Genomic DNA, 17,262 nt, shown 5'->3' with positions numbered 1-17,262 from the left:
GGAGGAGCCCCAGAACTGCTTTAGGTGAGACTTAGCCGAACTTGAGGGGCTGCGATAGTGGCTGTCAGCTCCCCCACCCCGCCCTACTATGGGAAGGAGAGGAGTTGGGGTGGCGGTTATCCCCCCTCCCACTGGGGTTAGGATGGCGTGGGAAAGCGCTAATTCCAGAGGGGAGGAGGCGAAGCCTAGACCGCGGGAGATGTTTTCTGGCGAGGGAGGCGCGGGGGATGGGAGATCCTGGGCCCGGCGTAGGAGGGGGTACCCGAGAGGATGGCGGAGACGGGAGAAGCCTCTGGATTCCGGTCGAGGAGGGCAGAGGAGAAACGGGCGAGTAGATGGTGCGGGGGGAGAGGAAGGGCAGCTCCGCAGCGGAGGGCGGGCTCGCGGACCGGGGCGGGGGCCGGGGCGGCCGCCGGGCCTCACCTGGAGCAGGGCCGGCCGCGGGCGGCGGCGGCGGCGGCGCAGGTGGCCGAGCGGGGCGGCGGCGCCTCCTCCCCCAGCCCGGGCCGCGGCGGAGGGGGAGGTGGCGCTTAAAGGGGCAGAGCGCCGAGGGCGAGCCCGAGCGCCTGGGGAGCGCGTCGCCGAGGATCCGTTGGGGGAGGGGGAAGCGGGTGGCGTCTCCTAGAGGCCAGAACCAGGAAGGATCCCAGATGGAGGAAGAGAACAGATCCCAGGAAGAGGCAGAAACTTCAGTGGCGAAGTGGGGGATGGTGGTGGCTCCGAACGGCAGTACTTGGGAGAGCTCGGCCTGCGCTCCCGGGGCACCAGCAAAGACCTCTTCACAGAGAAAGCGGAGAGGGCAGTGGGCGCCTCAAGGACTCCATGGAGGCCGGAGGGAAAGGGACGGAAAATGAAGGCCGAGCGTGCTGAGGGTCACGCACAACGCCCTACTAGGTGAACAGGTTCCGTGCTTCTGCTCGTCGGGCCCCATCCCACAGCCGTGGAGCTTCTAGAATCGGGAAGCCACAAGGGCAAACCTCTCCTGTCTCCCAGCCTCAGCCCTACCTCTCTCTGTGTCCTCAGCGACTAGTGTGGAGGCCATCCATAACACCCTAGCGAGGCGCTGTGGGACCTTGAGAATCGCCTTTATTCCTAGTTCAGTTTTGCTCCAACCACCACCTCTCTTGCAGCAACCTCTGGGGCAACAGGAAGCAGCTGCTCAGTTTAGCCCCCACCTGGGGTGGTTAGAGTGGAGGAGGAGAGAAGACAGGACTTAAAAGGCCTGAGAGAAATTATGGGGAAGAGAAGGCACCTCAAAGGAGCTCCAACACTACCGAAAGTGGGCTTTACTTCTGTGGGGGCTAACAATGAGTACTGCAAAATGTTACTCAGATCTCTCCAGCTGGGAAGGAGCGAGGGGCATTACTCCATGTGGAAGAGGAGAAAGCCCAGGCCTACGCCACAGGCTGGGGGGGGAAGGCTTCCTTACAGTTGGAGCCTGCAGTGCTAGGATCCCGTGGTGGGCAGCCTCTCCAACAGAGCCCTGTGTTCCCCCCAAAGTCCCATTTCCTTTCCTTCACCCCCCCCCCAAATGAGCAAAGGTTAGGCCCCACCCCTGCTGAGTCAGCCAAGGAAGGAGCAAGGCATCCCTCGGGCCTTCCCCAGGGCTGGCCCTGTACTCACCCATGTCAGTCTGGCAGAGCTCCAAGCTGGGACCACCTGGCTCTTCACTGTCCTTGGGCCCCCCTTCACACCAAGGCTGGTATTAGATCCTCCCAAACTGTGAGCTGGGAACTAGCAAGAATCAAAAAGCCTATGTATGCTTCCTGCGAACCACACAGCCTGAACTGCTGTAGGGTGATGTCCCTGTGTGACAGACTGGGGTGGGGAGGGAGGAGGGAGGGGCGGGGCTTTCTCTGGGTGGAGAGAGGGAGGAGGCAAGGACAGGGCAGATCAGGAGAAATATGGAGGAAGGTTAGAACTGTGTTGACACTTCTGTAGCCTGGTAAAAGCCACGTAAAGGGGGAAGGAAATAAATGCTTGCAGCTAGTAAAAGGGAGAAGTTTCTCGATAAATGCTGAAGGACCCAAAGGTGTCAGGGGAAGGGGTGGAGGGATGCAAATGACCTTTAGGATTTCAGTTCCCAGATCTGCATCTGGGTGACTGGGAAAACAAAGCAGAAAGGGCTGACCAATACCTTGCAGCCTCCTCCACCAGCTTCTTATCCACTCCAGGGGCTGGATGTGTAGGAAATGTCCCCACCCCCATAACTCAGCATTTCCCCAAATCCAAGCTTTTCTGGGAGCAAACTACCAGGCACAAGCAGCTCAGGGGCTCCACCTTCCGTCCAGATCGTGCCACCGGAGAGACTGGAGCCAAGGACGTTTGAGGCAGATGGGAGGAAGCTGAGGCCCCTACTCCACCCCTGGCACCTCTCCCAGGGCCCCTCCCCAGCCTTCAGCCCCTGGGGGCCTCTGAATTGGGAGCTCAACTCGTCACCGCCCAGCTTTTACCCAACGTGAAGGCCTCAGGGGGTGGAGCTACAGATGCAGACTCCTCCTCAGGACAAAAGCCCCAGCTGGTTTGTAAACAGTCATTAGATGAGAACCACCTCCCAGCAAATGGCCTTTATGGATTTCAAAATGGTGATATCAGACTTTCTTGCACTCTCCAGTGCTACCACGAGGGGGCAGTAGGATGGGCCTGGACCCAGAGAACACAAGGGCACCTAATCTGACATTGGGCTTTGCACTTTAGTGGGCTAAAAGGAAGAGGAAATGACCTAATTCTTTTGATTCAAAACTCCATGCAGCTATGCTGAAAATTGCTATCTCCTTGTAACAGATTATTAAATCTCTTTCCCAAATTTTCATAAGGGATCTGAGCAAAGCTCAGGCTAGCCTAGTGGTTATTCCCCCACCCCCACCCCGCTGAACCATCAGGTAATCAAGCCTTCAAGTTGAAGCTTGCTGAGAATGCTTAAGTAGTTAAGAATACTTTCTGAAGAAATCAAGGCCTAGCTAAGACTTAAAAGGCCCTTTAAACTCAATTTTAACTAGTCTGGTATTCATCACTTCATAACAACATTATTCTTTGATTATACCCTACCTCATCTTAGAATAAATTACTTCTAGAACCAAACCATTCTTACCAATACTCTTCTAAAAAAATCTATTTTAACTAGGGATGGTGGCAAAGACTTGTAATTCCAGTACTTCAGAGGCTGAGATGGGAGGATCACAGATCTGAGGCCAGCTTCAGCAACTCAGTGATACCCTCTGCAAATTAGTAAAACCTTGTTTCAAAATAAAACAGGCGCCGGGCATGGTGGTGCACACTTGTAATCCCAGCATTTGGGAGGCTGAGACAGGAGGATCATGATCCGTGGACAGCCTCAGGTACTTTGTTATGCCCTTTGCAACTCAGACTCTGTTTCAAAGAAATAAAGAAAAAATAGGACTGGGGGTATAGCTTGGACGTAGAATGCCCCTGGGTTCCATCCTCAGTACTGCAAAAAAAATTAATTAGGCTGGGCTGGGTGTGGTGGCACAGGCTTGTAATCCCAGCACTTGGGAGGCTGAGATTAGAGGATTGCGGGTTCACAGGGAACCTTGGCTACTGAGACCCTCCACAATTTATTAAGACTTGGCTTCAAAATAAAATAAAAAATAGCCAGACATGATGGAACACATTTGTAATCCCAGCGCTTTGGAGGCTGAGACAGGAGGATCGCAGAGGTTCAAAGCCAGCCTCAGTGAGACCCCGTTTCCAAAAATATATAAAATAGGAGTATAGCCTGGAGATAGAAGAGCCCCTGAGTTCCACTCCCAGTACCACACACACACAAATAATAGGGCTGGGGGTGTAGCTTGGTGGCAGAATGCCCCTGGGCTCAATCTCCAGTACTGCAAAAATAAAATAGACTGGGAATATAGCTCAGAGGTAGATTGCCCAGGGTTCAATCCCCAACACCACACACATAAAATTTATATGAAAAAACACAAAACGACTGGGGATATAGTCAGGGGGGGGGGGGTAATCCCCAGTACATAAAAAAAATCCCAAATTAAATAAATCCCTTTATTTTGTAACCAAGAAGCAGAAATGTAGCCTGCTTTGAACTGGGGACAAGAGCCAAAGCCAAGACCCTACCAAGATCACACTCTATCTAAAGCTCATCAATCCAAATGAATGGCTATTCTTTTAAGGATGATCCCATTTCAAATACATAGAGTCTGCTCTGCTAAAATTGAACCTTGTTGCCACTGTCAAAATCTTCAATACTGGCTATGTTGTCAAAACAAAAACAGGCAAATTCTGAGGGGTATCCATTTTATTGGAAACTTTAAATAGTCTTCAGACAACACATAATGCCTTCAATCAAGGTTCTTTTGTGGCTTACACAGAAAACTGTGACTCTCAGGATTAGAGGGCAAGGAGAGGGACAAGTTTGAAGGATGAGTGCTTAGTTTGGACAGAAGACCCCTCATGATGCATGCTCTTCAGCCAGCTTATCAGCTTTTGCCACGGCTTCTTCAATGGGCCCCACCATATAGAAGGCCTGTTCTGGGAGATGGTCATATTCACCTACATGGAAAAAAAAAAAACCAAGTAAGTGGAGGGATACCAACTTTATGCAGCATGGCACATATCTCATCACTTGAGGCCATCAGTCAGACGGTAATGTCATCTTTCATTCTACCTTCAAGCTACACCCCCAGCCCTGTTTTTTGGTGGTACCTGTTTGTTTTGGTGGTACTGGGGTTCCTGGAAGCCCTTCTACCTCCGGGCTACACTCCCAGACGTATTTTTATATTTTTTATTTGGAAACAGGGTCTCCTAAGCCAGTGCACGTGGCTGGTTTCGAACCTGCACGATCCTCCTGTCTCTGCCTCCCAAGCGTGGGGATTGCAAGCGTGGACCACCACGCCCAGCCTCAGACTCCCACATTTTGAATTACAATTGTGTATCATCATGGCCAGTTTACTCATAACTTTAGGGTCTTACAAGTTTGTGGAAGACCTCACTACTAGGGCTGGCTTTGATCCTGTGATCTTCCTGTCAGCCTCCCAAGTACTGAGATTACAACATGTCATCATGCTCAGTTTACTCATCTTTTAAATCTGATTTGTGAAGGACCTTTAACAAATGGTTAAAAGCTAGGTGTGGTGTCCCAGATCGCAGTTTGAGGACAGCCTCAGCTACTACTTAGGCCCTTTGCAATTCAGTGAAACCTGGTTTCAAAATAAAGAATAAAAAATAGGGCTGAGCATGTACCTCAGAGGTAAAATGCGCCTGGGTTCCATCCCCAGTACTGCAAAAAAGATATGAGTAAACCAGGTATGGTGGCATGCACCTGTAATTCTAGCCCTTGGAAGGCTAACACATGAGTATCATAGATTTTGAGGACAGCCTCAGAATCATAGTCACACTTTAGTGAGAGTATTTGAAAATAAAAAATTAAAAGGAGTCAGGTATGGTGGCGCACACTTGTGATCCCAGTACTTCAGAGGCTGAGACAGGAGAATAGCAGGTTTGTGGCTAGCCTCAACTACTGAGACCCTGCTTCAAAAATAAAAGAATAAAAAATAAGATTAGAGGGTAAAATGCCCCTGAGTTAAATCCTCAATACGTCATAAAAAAAATAACAAAAGGGCTCTAACAGTTTAGCTCAGAGGGTATTGTACCCCCTTGCCTTCTGTTCAATCCCCATTGCCACCCACCTCCCCCAAAAAGGATAAGTACCCAGGTGCAGGCATACGTGTCTATAATCCCAGCTACCAAGAGGCTGAGGCAGGAGGACCACAAATTTGAGCCCATCCTAAACAACTTAGCAAGACCATGTCTCAAAATAAAAAGCCAGGCGAGGTGGTGCATACTGGTAATCCTAGCACTTGAGAGGCTGCGACAGGAGGATCAGATTACAGATTGGGAGGGCAGCCTCGGCAAGTAGAGAGACTCTCATTAACCTAGTAAGAACCTGTTTCAAAATAAAACAGAGCCAGGTGTGGTGGCGCCCACTTGGAATCCCAGCATTCGGGAGGATGAGTCAAGAGGATCCAGGTTCGCGGCCAGCCTCAGGTACTCAGTGAGGTCATTTCCAACTCAGTGAGACTGTGTTTCAAAATAAAAAATAAAAGCCAGGCGTGGTGACGCACGCTTTTAATCCCAGCATTCAGGAGGCTGAGACCGGAGATCGCGGTTCACGGACAGCCTCAGCTACTTAGTGAGGCCCTCTGCAACTCAGTGAGACCTAGTTTCAAAATAAATTAAAAAAAAAAAAAATAGGGCAGGAGGTGTAGCTGGGAGGTCAAATGCCCCTGGGTTCCAACCCCAGACCCACAATAAATAAATAAATAAATAAATAAATGAAATAAAATAGGGCTGGGGGTATATAGCTCAGAGATAGAATGGTCTGGGTTCAATCCTCAATACAGCAAGTAAATGAATAAAAAAATTTTTGAGGTATTGGGGATGGAACCCAGGGCATTCAACCTCCAAGCTACATCCTCAGCCCTATTTTTTATTCTTTATTTTTTTACTTTTTTGATGGTACTGGGGATGGAACCCTTCTACCTCCTGGCTACACTCCCAGACCTATTTTTTATCTTTTTATTTTGAAACAGGGTCTCTTAAGCCAACAAGGCTGGCTTTGAACCAGCGCGATCCTCCTATCTCTGCCTCCCAAGCACAGGCATTTTAAGGGTGCGCCACCACGCTCAGCTTATTCTTTATTTTGAAACAGGGTCTCACTGACTGGCAGTGGGCCTCACTAAGTAGCTGAGGCTATCCACGAACCATGATCCTCCTGTTTCAGCCTCCCAAAAACTGGGATTACAAGCATGGGAGAGAGGGAGATCACAAGTTCAGAGCCAGCCTCAGCGATTTGCAAAACCCAGTTTCAAAAGGGCTGGTGGAAACCGGGTATGGTGGCACATGCTTGTAGTCCCAGTACTTTGGAGGCTGAGAAAGAAGGGTCACAGGTTAGAAGCCAGCCTCAGCTACTTAGTAAGACTCTCAGCAACTTAAGTGAGACCCTGTTTTCAAACAAAAAATAAGAAAATAGATCTGGAAGTACAGCCAGAGGTAGAAAGACACTAGTTTCCATCCCTAGTACCACCAAACACACACACACACAAAGTAACTATACAATATATTATATATTGTTTGATAGAACAGGAACATAGCACAGAAGAATTCAAGATTTAAGTTTCTGGGGCTGAGGATGTACCTCAGTGGTAGACTGCTTGCCTAGAATGGAAGGTAGACTGGTTTTGATATCTCCAGTATTGCAAAGAAAAATTTAAACATTTTTGTTACTTTAAGTTCAAGCTTTGTACTCAAAAATCTCACCTGCCAAAATTTGCTGAAATCCTTTGATAGTCTCCTTCAGGGGTACCAATTTACCCATATGACCTGTGAAGACCTCAGCAACCTGGAATGGCTGAGACAAGAAACGCTGTATTTTCCGAGCACGGGACACAGTCAACTTGTCTTCCTCGGAAAGTTCATCCATACCCAAGATGGCAATGATGTCCTGGAGCGACTTGTAGTCCTATATATATATATTAAAAAAAGAAGCCAAAGCAAGTATTCACAGTATTTTTTGTGTGGTATTCGGGATTGAACCCAGGGGCATTCTACTTTTGAGCTATACACCCAGCCCTATTTTATTTATTTTAAAACAGGATGTGTCAGGCAGGGTGGCGCACACTTGTAATCCCAGCATTCGGGAGGCCGAGACGGGAGGCTCACGGTTCACGGACAGCCTCAGCTACTACTTAGTGAGGCCCTCTGCAACTACTTAGTGAGACCCTGTTTCAAAATAAAGAATTAAAAATAGGGCAGGGGGTGTAGCTCTGAGGTCGAATGCCTCTGGGTTCCATCCCCAGACCCGCAAAAAAAGTAAATAAAATAAAACAAGATGTGTCTGATTCGGTTGTTGAGGCTGACTTCAATCTGCAATCCTCCTGTCTCAGCCTCCAACATACCAGGATTACAGATATATACCACCATGCCTGGTGCATTCCTTTAATTTAGGCAAATATCTAAGAGTTGAAACAAGCCGGGCGTGGTGGTGCACGCTTGTAATCGCAGCATTTGGGAGCTGAGACTGGAGGATCGTGGTTCACAGACAGCCTCAGCTACTTAGTAAGGCCCTTTGCAACTCAGTGAGACCCTGTTTCAAAATAAAGAATAAAAAAACAGGGCAGGGAGTGTAGCTTGGAGGTAGAATGCCCCTGGGTTCCACCCCTAGACCTGAAAAAAGAAAAAAGAAAAAGAAAAAAAAAAAAAAAAAAAAAAAAAGAAAGTCACAGGCTTAGCAGAAAAGAGGACCCTCACCAGAGATAAGTGTCTTTTTTTTTTGGGTGGTACTAGGGGTGGAACCCAGAGGCTTTCTACCTTCGGGCTATACTCCCAGACCCATTTTATATTTTATTTGCAAACAGGGTCTCTCTAAGTTGCTGAGAGCCTCATTAAATAACTGAGGCTGGCTTCAAACCTGTGTGATCCTCCTGTCTCAGCCTCCCAAGCGCGGGGATTACAAGCGTGCGCCACCACACCACGCCTGGCTTGGTGTCTTTTTTTTTTTAACTCTATTCTATCAAGTACTATTAGAAAACAATGTAATCCTAAAGCCTAAGCACTTGGAAACCCAAGGGCCCTTATTAGCTTTCACTATCAATTTTCCTGGCTTCAAAGGAAATACCAAGTGACTAGGAAAGATCCAGTCCTAATATAATTTATTTTTTTTGTGGGTCTGGAGATGGAACCCAGAGGCATTTGACCTCCAAGCTATACTCCCTGCCTTATTTTTTATTCTTTATTTTGAAACAAGGTCTCACTGAGTTGCAGAGGGCCTCACTAAGTAGCTGAGGCGGTCTGCGAACCAACCGTGATCCTCCAGTCTCAGCCTCCCAAATGCTGGGATTACAAGCGTGCGCCACCATGCCTGGCTCTAATACAATCCTAAAATTACAACCCAAAGCCGTGCGTGGTGGGACACGCTTGTAATCCCCGCGCTTGGGAGGCTGAGACAGGAGGATCGCACAGGTTCAAAGCCAGCCTCAGCTACTTAGTGAGGCTCTCAGCAACCTACTGAGACCCTGTTTCCAAATAAAATATAAAAAAGGTCCGGGAGTATAGCCCGGAGGTAGAAAGCCTCTGGGTTCCACCCCCAGTACCACCAAAAAAAAAAAAAAAAAAAAAAAAAACTACAACCCAGCGTGGTGGCCCATGCCTGTAATCACAGTACTTAGGAAGTTGAGACAAGAGGATCTCAGGTTTGTGGCCAGCCCCAACAACTTAGTGAGGCTCTCTGCAACTTAGTAAGAACCTGTTTCAAGATAAACACAGAAAAGAAGGCTAGGGGTAGATTTCAGAGGTAGAATGCCTCTGGGTTCAATACCCAGCGTACCACAAATGCGCATGCGTGCACGCACACACCCTTCCATGTAACTTTATTGCCAGATCCCACATAGCAGCACACTTACCTGCAGAATCTTTTGTACTCCACGGGCAACATCATAATGCTCACTGCCAACAATGTTGGGATCCATGATACGAGAGGTGGAGTCCAGGGGATCCACAGCTGGATAGATGCCCAGCTCAGCAATAGCACGGGACAGCACGGTGGTGGCATCCAAATGGGCAAAGGTAGTGGCAGGGGCAGGATCAGTCAAATCATCAGCAGGTACATAGATAGCCTACAGTGAACCAAGAAACCATTTAGAGCAGCAAGAACACTCCCATCTTCTTAGATTTTTTTTTTTTTTTTTGGTGGTACTGGGGTTCCTGGAAACCCTTCTACCTCCAGGCTACACTCCCAGACCCATTTTTATATCTTTTATTTATAAACAGGGTCTCTTAAGCCAGAGAGGCTGGCTTTGAACCTGAGTGATCCTCCTGTCTCCACCTCCCAAGCACAGGAATTACAAGTGTGCGCCACCACGCCTGGCAAGTTTTTTTTTTAATTGAAAAAAAAAAGCTGCACATTATGGTACACGCTTGTAATCCTAACATTCAGGAGACAAGAGGATCATAGGTTCACAGACAGCCTCAGCTACTTAGTGAGGCACTCTGTAACTTAGTGAGACCCTGTTTCAAAATAAATAATAAAAAATAGGGCATGGGGTGTTGCTCAGAGGTCGAATGCCCCTGAGTTCCACCCCCAGACCCAATAAATGAATAAATAAATAAATAAGGAAAATAAAATGAAATAAAGCTGGGCGTGGTTGTACACGCTTGTTAATGCCAACATTATTTGGGAGCCTGAGACATGCCCCTGGGTTCTATCCCCAGTACCCCCCCAAAAAAAGTGGGGTATGATGGTTCACACTTGTAATCCCAGTACTTAGAAGGCTGAGACAGGATTACAGGTTCCAAATTTAAGGAGGCAACTACAACGTAGTGAGCCTGTTCCAAAATTTATTTATTTTGTGGTACTGGGGTGGAACCCAGGGGCTTTTCTATTTCCGGGCTATATTCCCAAGTCTATTTTATACATTATGGTCTCACTAAGTTGCGGAGAGCCTAAGTAGCTGAAGCTGTCTTCAAACCTTTGCAATCCTCCAAAGCACTGGGATTACAAGCATGCACCACCACGCATGGCTTGTTCCAAAATTTAATAAAACTAAGTAAAATACAGTTGGGAGTGTATCTCACAGATAGAGCACCCCATGTGGTGCACACCTATAATCCCAGTCCTTGGGAGGCTGAGACAGGAGGATTGCAGGTTTGAGTACAACCTCAGAAAGTAATGAGATACTATCAACCTAGAAAGGCCCTGTTTCTACAATAAACAACACCATCATGAAAATGACAACTTAGCCACATACCCACATTTTTAGTTAATTTCTTTCCTTTATTTGTGTGTGTTCATGGTACTGGTTATCAGGGATTAAGTTGCCAAAGAGTCACAAAGTTGTTTGGACTGGCCTCAAACACCGGCAATCCGGCCTCAGCCTCCCATGCACCATCACACTTAGCTTTTTTAGTTATTTTTCTGTGTGTGGTACTGGAGACTGAATCTGGGTCCATTCTACCTACAAGATATAACCCAGCCCTATTTTTTTTTTTTTTGCGGTACTTTTTTGGAATGAAAACAAGGGGCATTCTACCTCTGAATATATCCCTTTTCCTTTTTTGTTTTTTATTTGGAAACAGGATCTAACTGAGTTGCAAAGGGCCTCACTAAGTAGTTGAGGCTGTCCACAAATGAACCACGATCCTGTCTCAGCTTCCAAAATGCTGGGACTACAAGTGTGTGCTACCACACCCAGCTTTTACTCTTTATTTTGAAACAGGGTCTGAGTTGTGGAGCACCTAAGAAGTTGAGGCTGGCCTCAAACCTTCAATCCTACTTTCTCACTCCCAAATGCTGGGTGGGCTTACAGGCGTGTGCCTCCACACCAGCTTTTTAGTTTTATTTTGAAACAGCATTTTGTTAAATTAATGAGTCTCACTACTTCATAAGGCTGTCCTCCAACCTGTGATCACGTCCTGTCCCAGCCTCTCAATTACTGGGATTACAGGCCTGAGCCACCACACCAGGCTATTTAAGTTAATTTTTCTATGCGTACCACCTACATGTTTCTACATGTTTCTATTCTACATTAATTCAGTAAATATTTAATGGTTAATTTCCTCAGTTTCACATGTCTTCAGGCTGGAAACTAGCTCTTGGTGACCTACAGTTACATGTATACCCCCAATTACTTATCTAGATGAGTATTTCTTTCTTTCTTTTGGTTGGTTCTAGAGATGGAACCCAGGGGCATTGTACCTCCAAGCTATACCCCTTACCTTATTTTTTAATTCTTTATTTTTGAAACAGCGTCTCACTGAGTTGCAGACGGCCTCACTAAGTAGCTGAGGCTGTCCATGAACCATGATCCTCCAGTCTCAGCCTCCCCAATGCTGGAATTACAAGCATGCGCCACCACACGCAGCTGAGTATTTCTTTACACACACACACACACACACACACACACACACACACACACACACACACCAAATTTTACACATTATTCTAGTTCATGATCCTCCCCACTCCCAATTTAAAAGCCCTTTATACAAACTAACCCTTCACTCATTTTTCTTACCTGTACAGAGGTGATAGATCCCTTCTTGGTAGTGGTGATTCTTTCCTGCATAGTACCCATGTCAGTGGCCAGAGTAGGCTGATACCCTACAGCAGAAGGGATTCTACCCAATAAGGCAGATACCTAAAGTAAATGAGTAACAACAAAGGTCATAAGTGTCTACACCTCTAGCCTAGTCCATAGAATTCCACAGAAACCTCCAATTATCCAGGTGCTTTTAAGATGTCCCTCTTACCTCTGAGCCAGCCTGAGTGAAGCGAAAGATGTTATCAATAAACAGCAGTACATCTTGACCTTCTTGGTCTCTGAAGTACTCAGCCACTGTCAGTCCAGTGAGAGCGACCCGGGCACGAGCACCAGGTGGTTCATTCATTTGACCATACACCAACGCTACCTACAATAATACAAAGTCAGAAAAATTGGCAGAGGAATAATATGTAAGCCACATGCCCAAGATCCCCAATCAGAAAGAGAAAGCGTGGTGGCGCACACTTGTAATCCCAGTAATTGGAAGACTGAGACAGGAGGATTGCACAGGTTCAAAGCCAGCCTCAGCTAGTGAGGCTCTCAGCAACTTAGTGAGACCCTGTTTCCAAATAAAATGTAAAATAGGTCTGGGAGTATAACCTGGAGGTAGAAGTCCCTGGGTTCCATCCCCAAGTACCGCAAAAAAAAAAAAAAAAAAAAAAAAAAGAGAAACCATTACTTGGTATCCTACTCAAATGTCAACTTGTTTGCAAAAATCTCTTTCCCCAATTAGATGTGAAATACAAAATAGTAAAGAAGCCCTTCTACCCCTAGGCTATACTCCCAGATCGATTTTTTATTTTTATTTTTTTGGCGGGTCTGGGGATGGAACCCAGGGGCATTTCTCCTCCGAGCTACACGCCCTACCCTATTTTTAATTCTTTATTTTGAAAGAGAGTTGCAGGCCTTACTAAGTAGCTGAGGCTGTCCGCGAACTGTGATCCTCCGGTCTCAAACCTCCTGAATGCTGAGATTACGAGTGTGCACCACCAGGCCTGGCTCTTTTTTTTTTTTAAGTGGTACTGGGGTTCCTGGAAGGCCTACCTCCGGGCTATACTCCCAGACCTGTTGTAGTCCTGGACACTAAAATGAAAATATAAGCTGGGCATGGTGGCCCACAATTGTAATCCCAGTACTTGGGAGGCTCAGACAGATGGATCAGAGGTTCACAGCCAGCCTCAGCTACTTATTGAGCCCTGTTTCCAAATGAAGAGTAAAAAATAGGGCTGGGGGTGTAGGTTGGAGGTAGTATGCCCCTAGGTTCAATCCCTAGTACTGGGGAAAAAAAAAGAAAAGCCGGGTGTGATGATACATGCTTGAAATCCCAGCATTTGGGAGGCTGAGACAGGCAGATCACAGTTCAAAGACTATTTAGTGAGGTCCTTTGTAACTTAATGAGTTACAGGACCCTGTTTCAAAATAAAGAATAAAAAATAGGCTGAGAGCCAGGCGTGGTGGCACACACTTGTAATTCCAGAATTTGGGAGGCTGAGACTGGAGGATCATGGTGCACAGACAGCCTCAGCTATTTAGTGAAGCCCCCTGCAACTTAGTGAGACCCTGTTTCAAATTAAAGAATAAATAAAATAGGGCAGGGGGTGTAACTTGGTGATCGAATGCCCCTGGGTTCCAACTACTTAGTGAGGAGGCCCTTTGCAACTCAGTGAGACCCTGTTTCAAAATAAAGAATAAAAAATAGGGCTGGGAGTGTAGCTTGAAGATAGAATGCCCCTGGGTTCAATACCCAGTAAAACACACACACACACACACACACACACACACACACACACACACCTTTAGATGTAAGTTTTCTAGCACAACCACTATGTGAACCATTACTCAGTTCAGTGCTCACCTTGGAGGTAGCATCTTTTAGGTTGATAACACCAGATTCAATCATTTCATGGTATAAGTCATTGCCTTCACGAGTTCTCTCACCAACACCAGCAAAAACAGAGTAACCACCATGGGCTTTGGCGACATTGTTGATTAACTCCATGATCAGTACTGTCTTGCCAACTCCAGCACCACCAAAGAGCCCTAGAAGAGGTTAAGAAATAATATAAAAGCTCTATATTCTCAAATAAAGCAAAGTTCAAAGAAAAAAACTTGTTTCCATCTATCTTTTCCCTTCTCAGGAATGGCATCTGGCTTCAGCAAACTCAGAAGAACGAAAGTCAGAAGCTACTCATCAGTGAGGGATAGATATCAATATTCACTCTATATTAGATTAGTGAAGTGTGCACCCACCACTAACATACCAATTTTGCCACCCTTTGCATAGGGAGCCAGCAGATCCACAACCTTGATACCAGTCACCAGAATTTCCTGCTCAACACTCATCTCAATGAACTCAGGAGCCTCAGCATGAATAGGAGCAAACCTGTGGAGTTAAGGGGAGAAGAAAGGATCACTGTCCATTGCACCTTGAGAAATGAAACTTAATAGTCTTAAATCTCCGTATCAACTCTTGTCTAATCCTTTCCTAAAGGATCCAGTCTACATCTTAGCTAAGCTATCATGTAACATGTAGCTTAACATTCTATAGTTAAGGAAACTTCACTATCTCAGAAGTCAATATCCCCATTCCCTTTAAAGATGTCATAAATTTTTTGTTTACCATGCCCTAACCCAGTAACATTCCTTCACATACCAACAGGAAAACAGACCTCCAAGTTTTGAAAAATCCTCAACCTCAGCCATAAACCTAAGCCCTTTTAATCAGCTCAGATACTAAATATCGGGTTTCTAAAATCAGAACTATTGCATCCTTAATTTCTTCAGAAAAACTGCCTATGGATTTTTTTTTTGGTGGTGGTACTGGGGATTGATTGAACCCAGGGGCAATCTACCTCCAAGCTACACAGCCAGCCCTATTATTTTATTCTTTATTTTGAAACAGGGTCTCACTAAGTAGCTGAGGCTGGCTGGGAACCTGGGATCCTCCTGTTTCAGCCTCCCAGTTACTGGTTACAAACCTGCGCCACCAGGCCCAGCTTACGTATGGTTTTATTTATTTATTTATTTATTTATTTATTTATTTATTTATTTATTTGTGGTACTGTGGTTCCTGGAAGCCCTTCTACCTCCGGGCTACACTCCCAGACCTATTTTTACATTTTTATTTGGAAACAGGGTCTCCTAAGCCAGCGCGCGGCTGGCTTCGAACCTGCGCAATCCTCCTGTCTCTGCCTCCCAAGCGCGGGGATTACAAGCGTGTATGGTTTTAACAACTGAATATATTAGCATCTTAAGTATTCTTTGTAGGAAAATTCTGCTCTATTGTCACCTTAATGTGTAAAACTCCAAGAAAAGGCAATTCCCTTATGAGTATATTAGTAAGAGGGACTTACTGTTTGGTTTTGATAGGACCTCTTTCATCAATAGGCTCTCCAATGACATTCATGATTCTGCCCAAGGTCTCAGGACCAACAGGAATTTTGATTGGTGCACCAGAATCTAAAACTTTCTGGCCTCTAACCAAGCCTTCTGTCCCATCCATAGCAATTGTTCTTACTGTGCTCTCCCCTGTAAATAAAGGCATTGCAAGGTTACACATGAGGACAAGAGGATATCAAAATACTTAATGTAGCTGGTATGAAAGACTTAAGTCAACCAAGACTCCTTCTCAGTGTTTAAATGTGGCTTCAGCAAACTCAGAAGAACGAAAGTCATTTTGATAAAATCATCATAGAAGGGACACAGCCTGGTTTTTCATAATGGACTAGCAAGATATTTAATATTCCTAAATATTCTACTTACCCAAATGCTGGGCCACTTCCAAAACCAGTCTGGTCTCCCTGCCTTGTACTTCCAGGGCATTTAGAATGGGGGGTAATCCCTCATCAAACTGGACGTCGACGACGGCACCGATAACCGCCACGATGCGCCCAGTGGCGGGGCCTGCCTTGGGTGACGGAGATGTTTGCGCTGCATAGTCTCTGGCTAACAGACAAAAAGATGAAATATGGGCTCAGGTCAAGGGTCAACAAAAGCCTCGACTTCACCAACAAGGAGTATTTGGCCTCCTTCCGTTTCTGCGGAAGGCGTGTCCACGGGGAGGGCCACGCTGCAAAAAGAACGCGCCTGCAGAGCGAACCTACCCTCGCGCACAAAACCCCGTCACTCGGCCCGACTCGAACCCCATTCCCTGAGGTCCACGAACCTACCTGGGCTTCATCACAGAGCCGTTCCTCAAAATGGGACAGTTCGAGGTCGAAGAAAGTTCCGACGGGTGATCTGTTCTTGGTCTCCCACCATTAAAGGCGGGTCCGTTGTCCCTGGTATTTTTTTTTCTTTCTTTTTAGCACCCCTGAACCCTTAGGCCCCAGCTACAACCCGTCCCTGGCTCAAGGTCACGAGGTATAACTAAGCCCGGCTTCTAAAGGAAGACACTTACCAGGCTGGACCGCTGCCGGGGCGGCCCGAAGTAAAAGCGGAGCTTGGGGCAGCGACGCGGAAGGGCCGAGTCCCCGCAAGGCCCCGGAGGCCGACGCAGCGGCCACACGACCCACAAGACTCAACATGGCGGAGTCCGGGCGGAGACTGACTGCCGCAGAAGTCCTCGCCGCCTGCTACTCCGCAGTTAGGGCGAGGCCTATGGTTGAGGACACACTCATTGGGTAAACATGCTGCTCATCACTCTCAACGCTACTCCCATTGGATAATAAGATTTCACCTTCCCAACTATTGGTCAAAACGGGTGCTAATCTGAAACTCTTTTTACCATTGGAGGTGCAACCCTCTGAGCCTTGAGACCTAATTGAACCAAACGAATGTCAGTCTGAAAGAGTATTTGGCGGAACTACGTATAGAAAAAGGCGGAGTTCCTGTTGGAAGTCCGGGAAGCACGAGGGCTGCCTTTGCCTGTCCTTGGGCTTTCTCAAACGGGGACCTTGAGCTGGTTGACAGGCTAAGGGGGGAGGGGGGTTACGCTACTCGTGCTGTCCAGAAATATTCACTGGGGGTTCATGTGACAAAGTCTGGAGTTTTCTATAGAAACAAATACGTGTTTTCTTTCACAGTAGTGAGATTGGAAGCTTTCAAGAGGCTTTGCAGGTCAGAAACCTGAACGAGATACAACATTTGAAAACTAACCAGCGTCCTAACGATGTATGTTAGGTATTTAGAAAGATGATTAGCCGGGGCCATGGTGGCGCTTGCTTGTGATACCAGCATTCGGGAGGCCGAA

At 46.8% G+C, this 17,262-nt stretch overlaps 1 protein-coding gene across 1 annotated transcript; it reads right to left on the bottom strand.

Annotated features, from left to right (window-relative positions):
• Nucleotides 1-4,300: 4,300 nt before the first annotated feature.
• On the bottom strand, nt 4,301-16,597 carry ATP5F1B (ATP synthase F1 subunit beta; the record flags this gene model as incomplete). The annotated part of the gene is made up of 10 exons (XM_080706272.1): nt 4,301-4,527; nt 7,294-7,495; nt 9,435-9,647; nt 12,045-12,167; nt 12,280-12,438; nt 13,927-14,111; nt 14,333-14,454; nt 15,425-15,599; nt 15,834-16,016; nt 16,471-16,597. The coding sequence occupies 10 exons, from the start codon at nt 16,595-16,597 to the stop codon at nt 4,427-4,429; spliced, it is 1,590 nt and encodes a 529-aa protein (XP_080562398.1). The 3' UTR covers nt 4,301-4,426.
• Nucleotides 16,598-17,262: the final 665 nt, after the last annotated feature.

This window comes from Muscardinus avellanarius, assembly GCF_963383645.1.
Source record: "Muscardinus avellanarius genome assembly, chromosome: 11".
Lineage (NCBI taxonomy): Eukaryota > Metazoa > Chordata > Mammalia > Rodentia > Gliridae > Muscardinus > Muscardinus avellanarius.
Note: the sequence above shows the minus strand (reverse complement) of the source record. Positions and strands in the feature narration are given on the sequence as shown.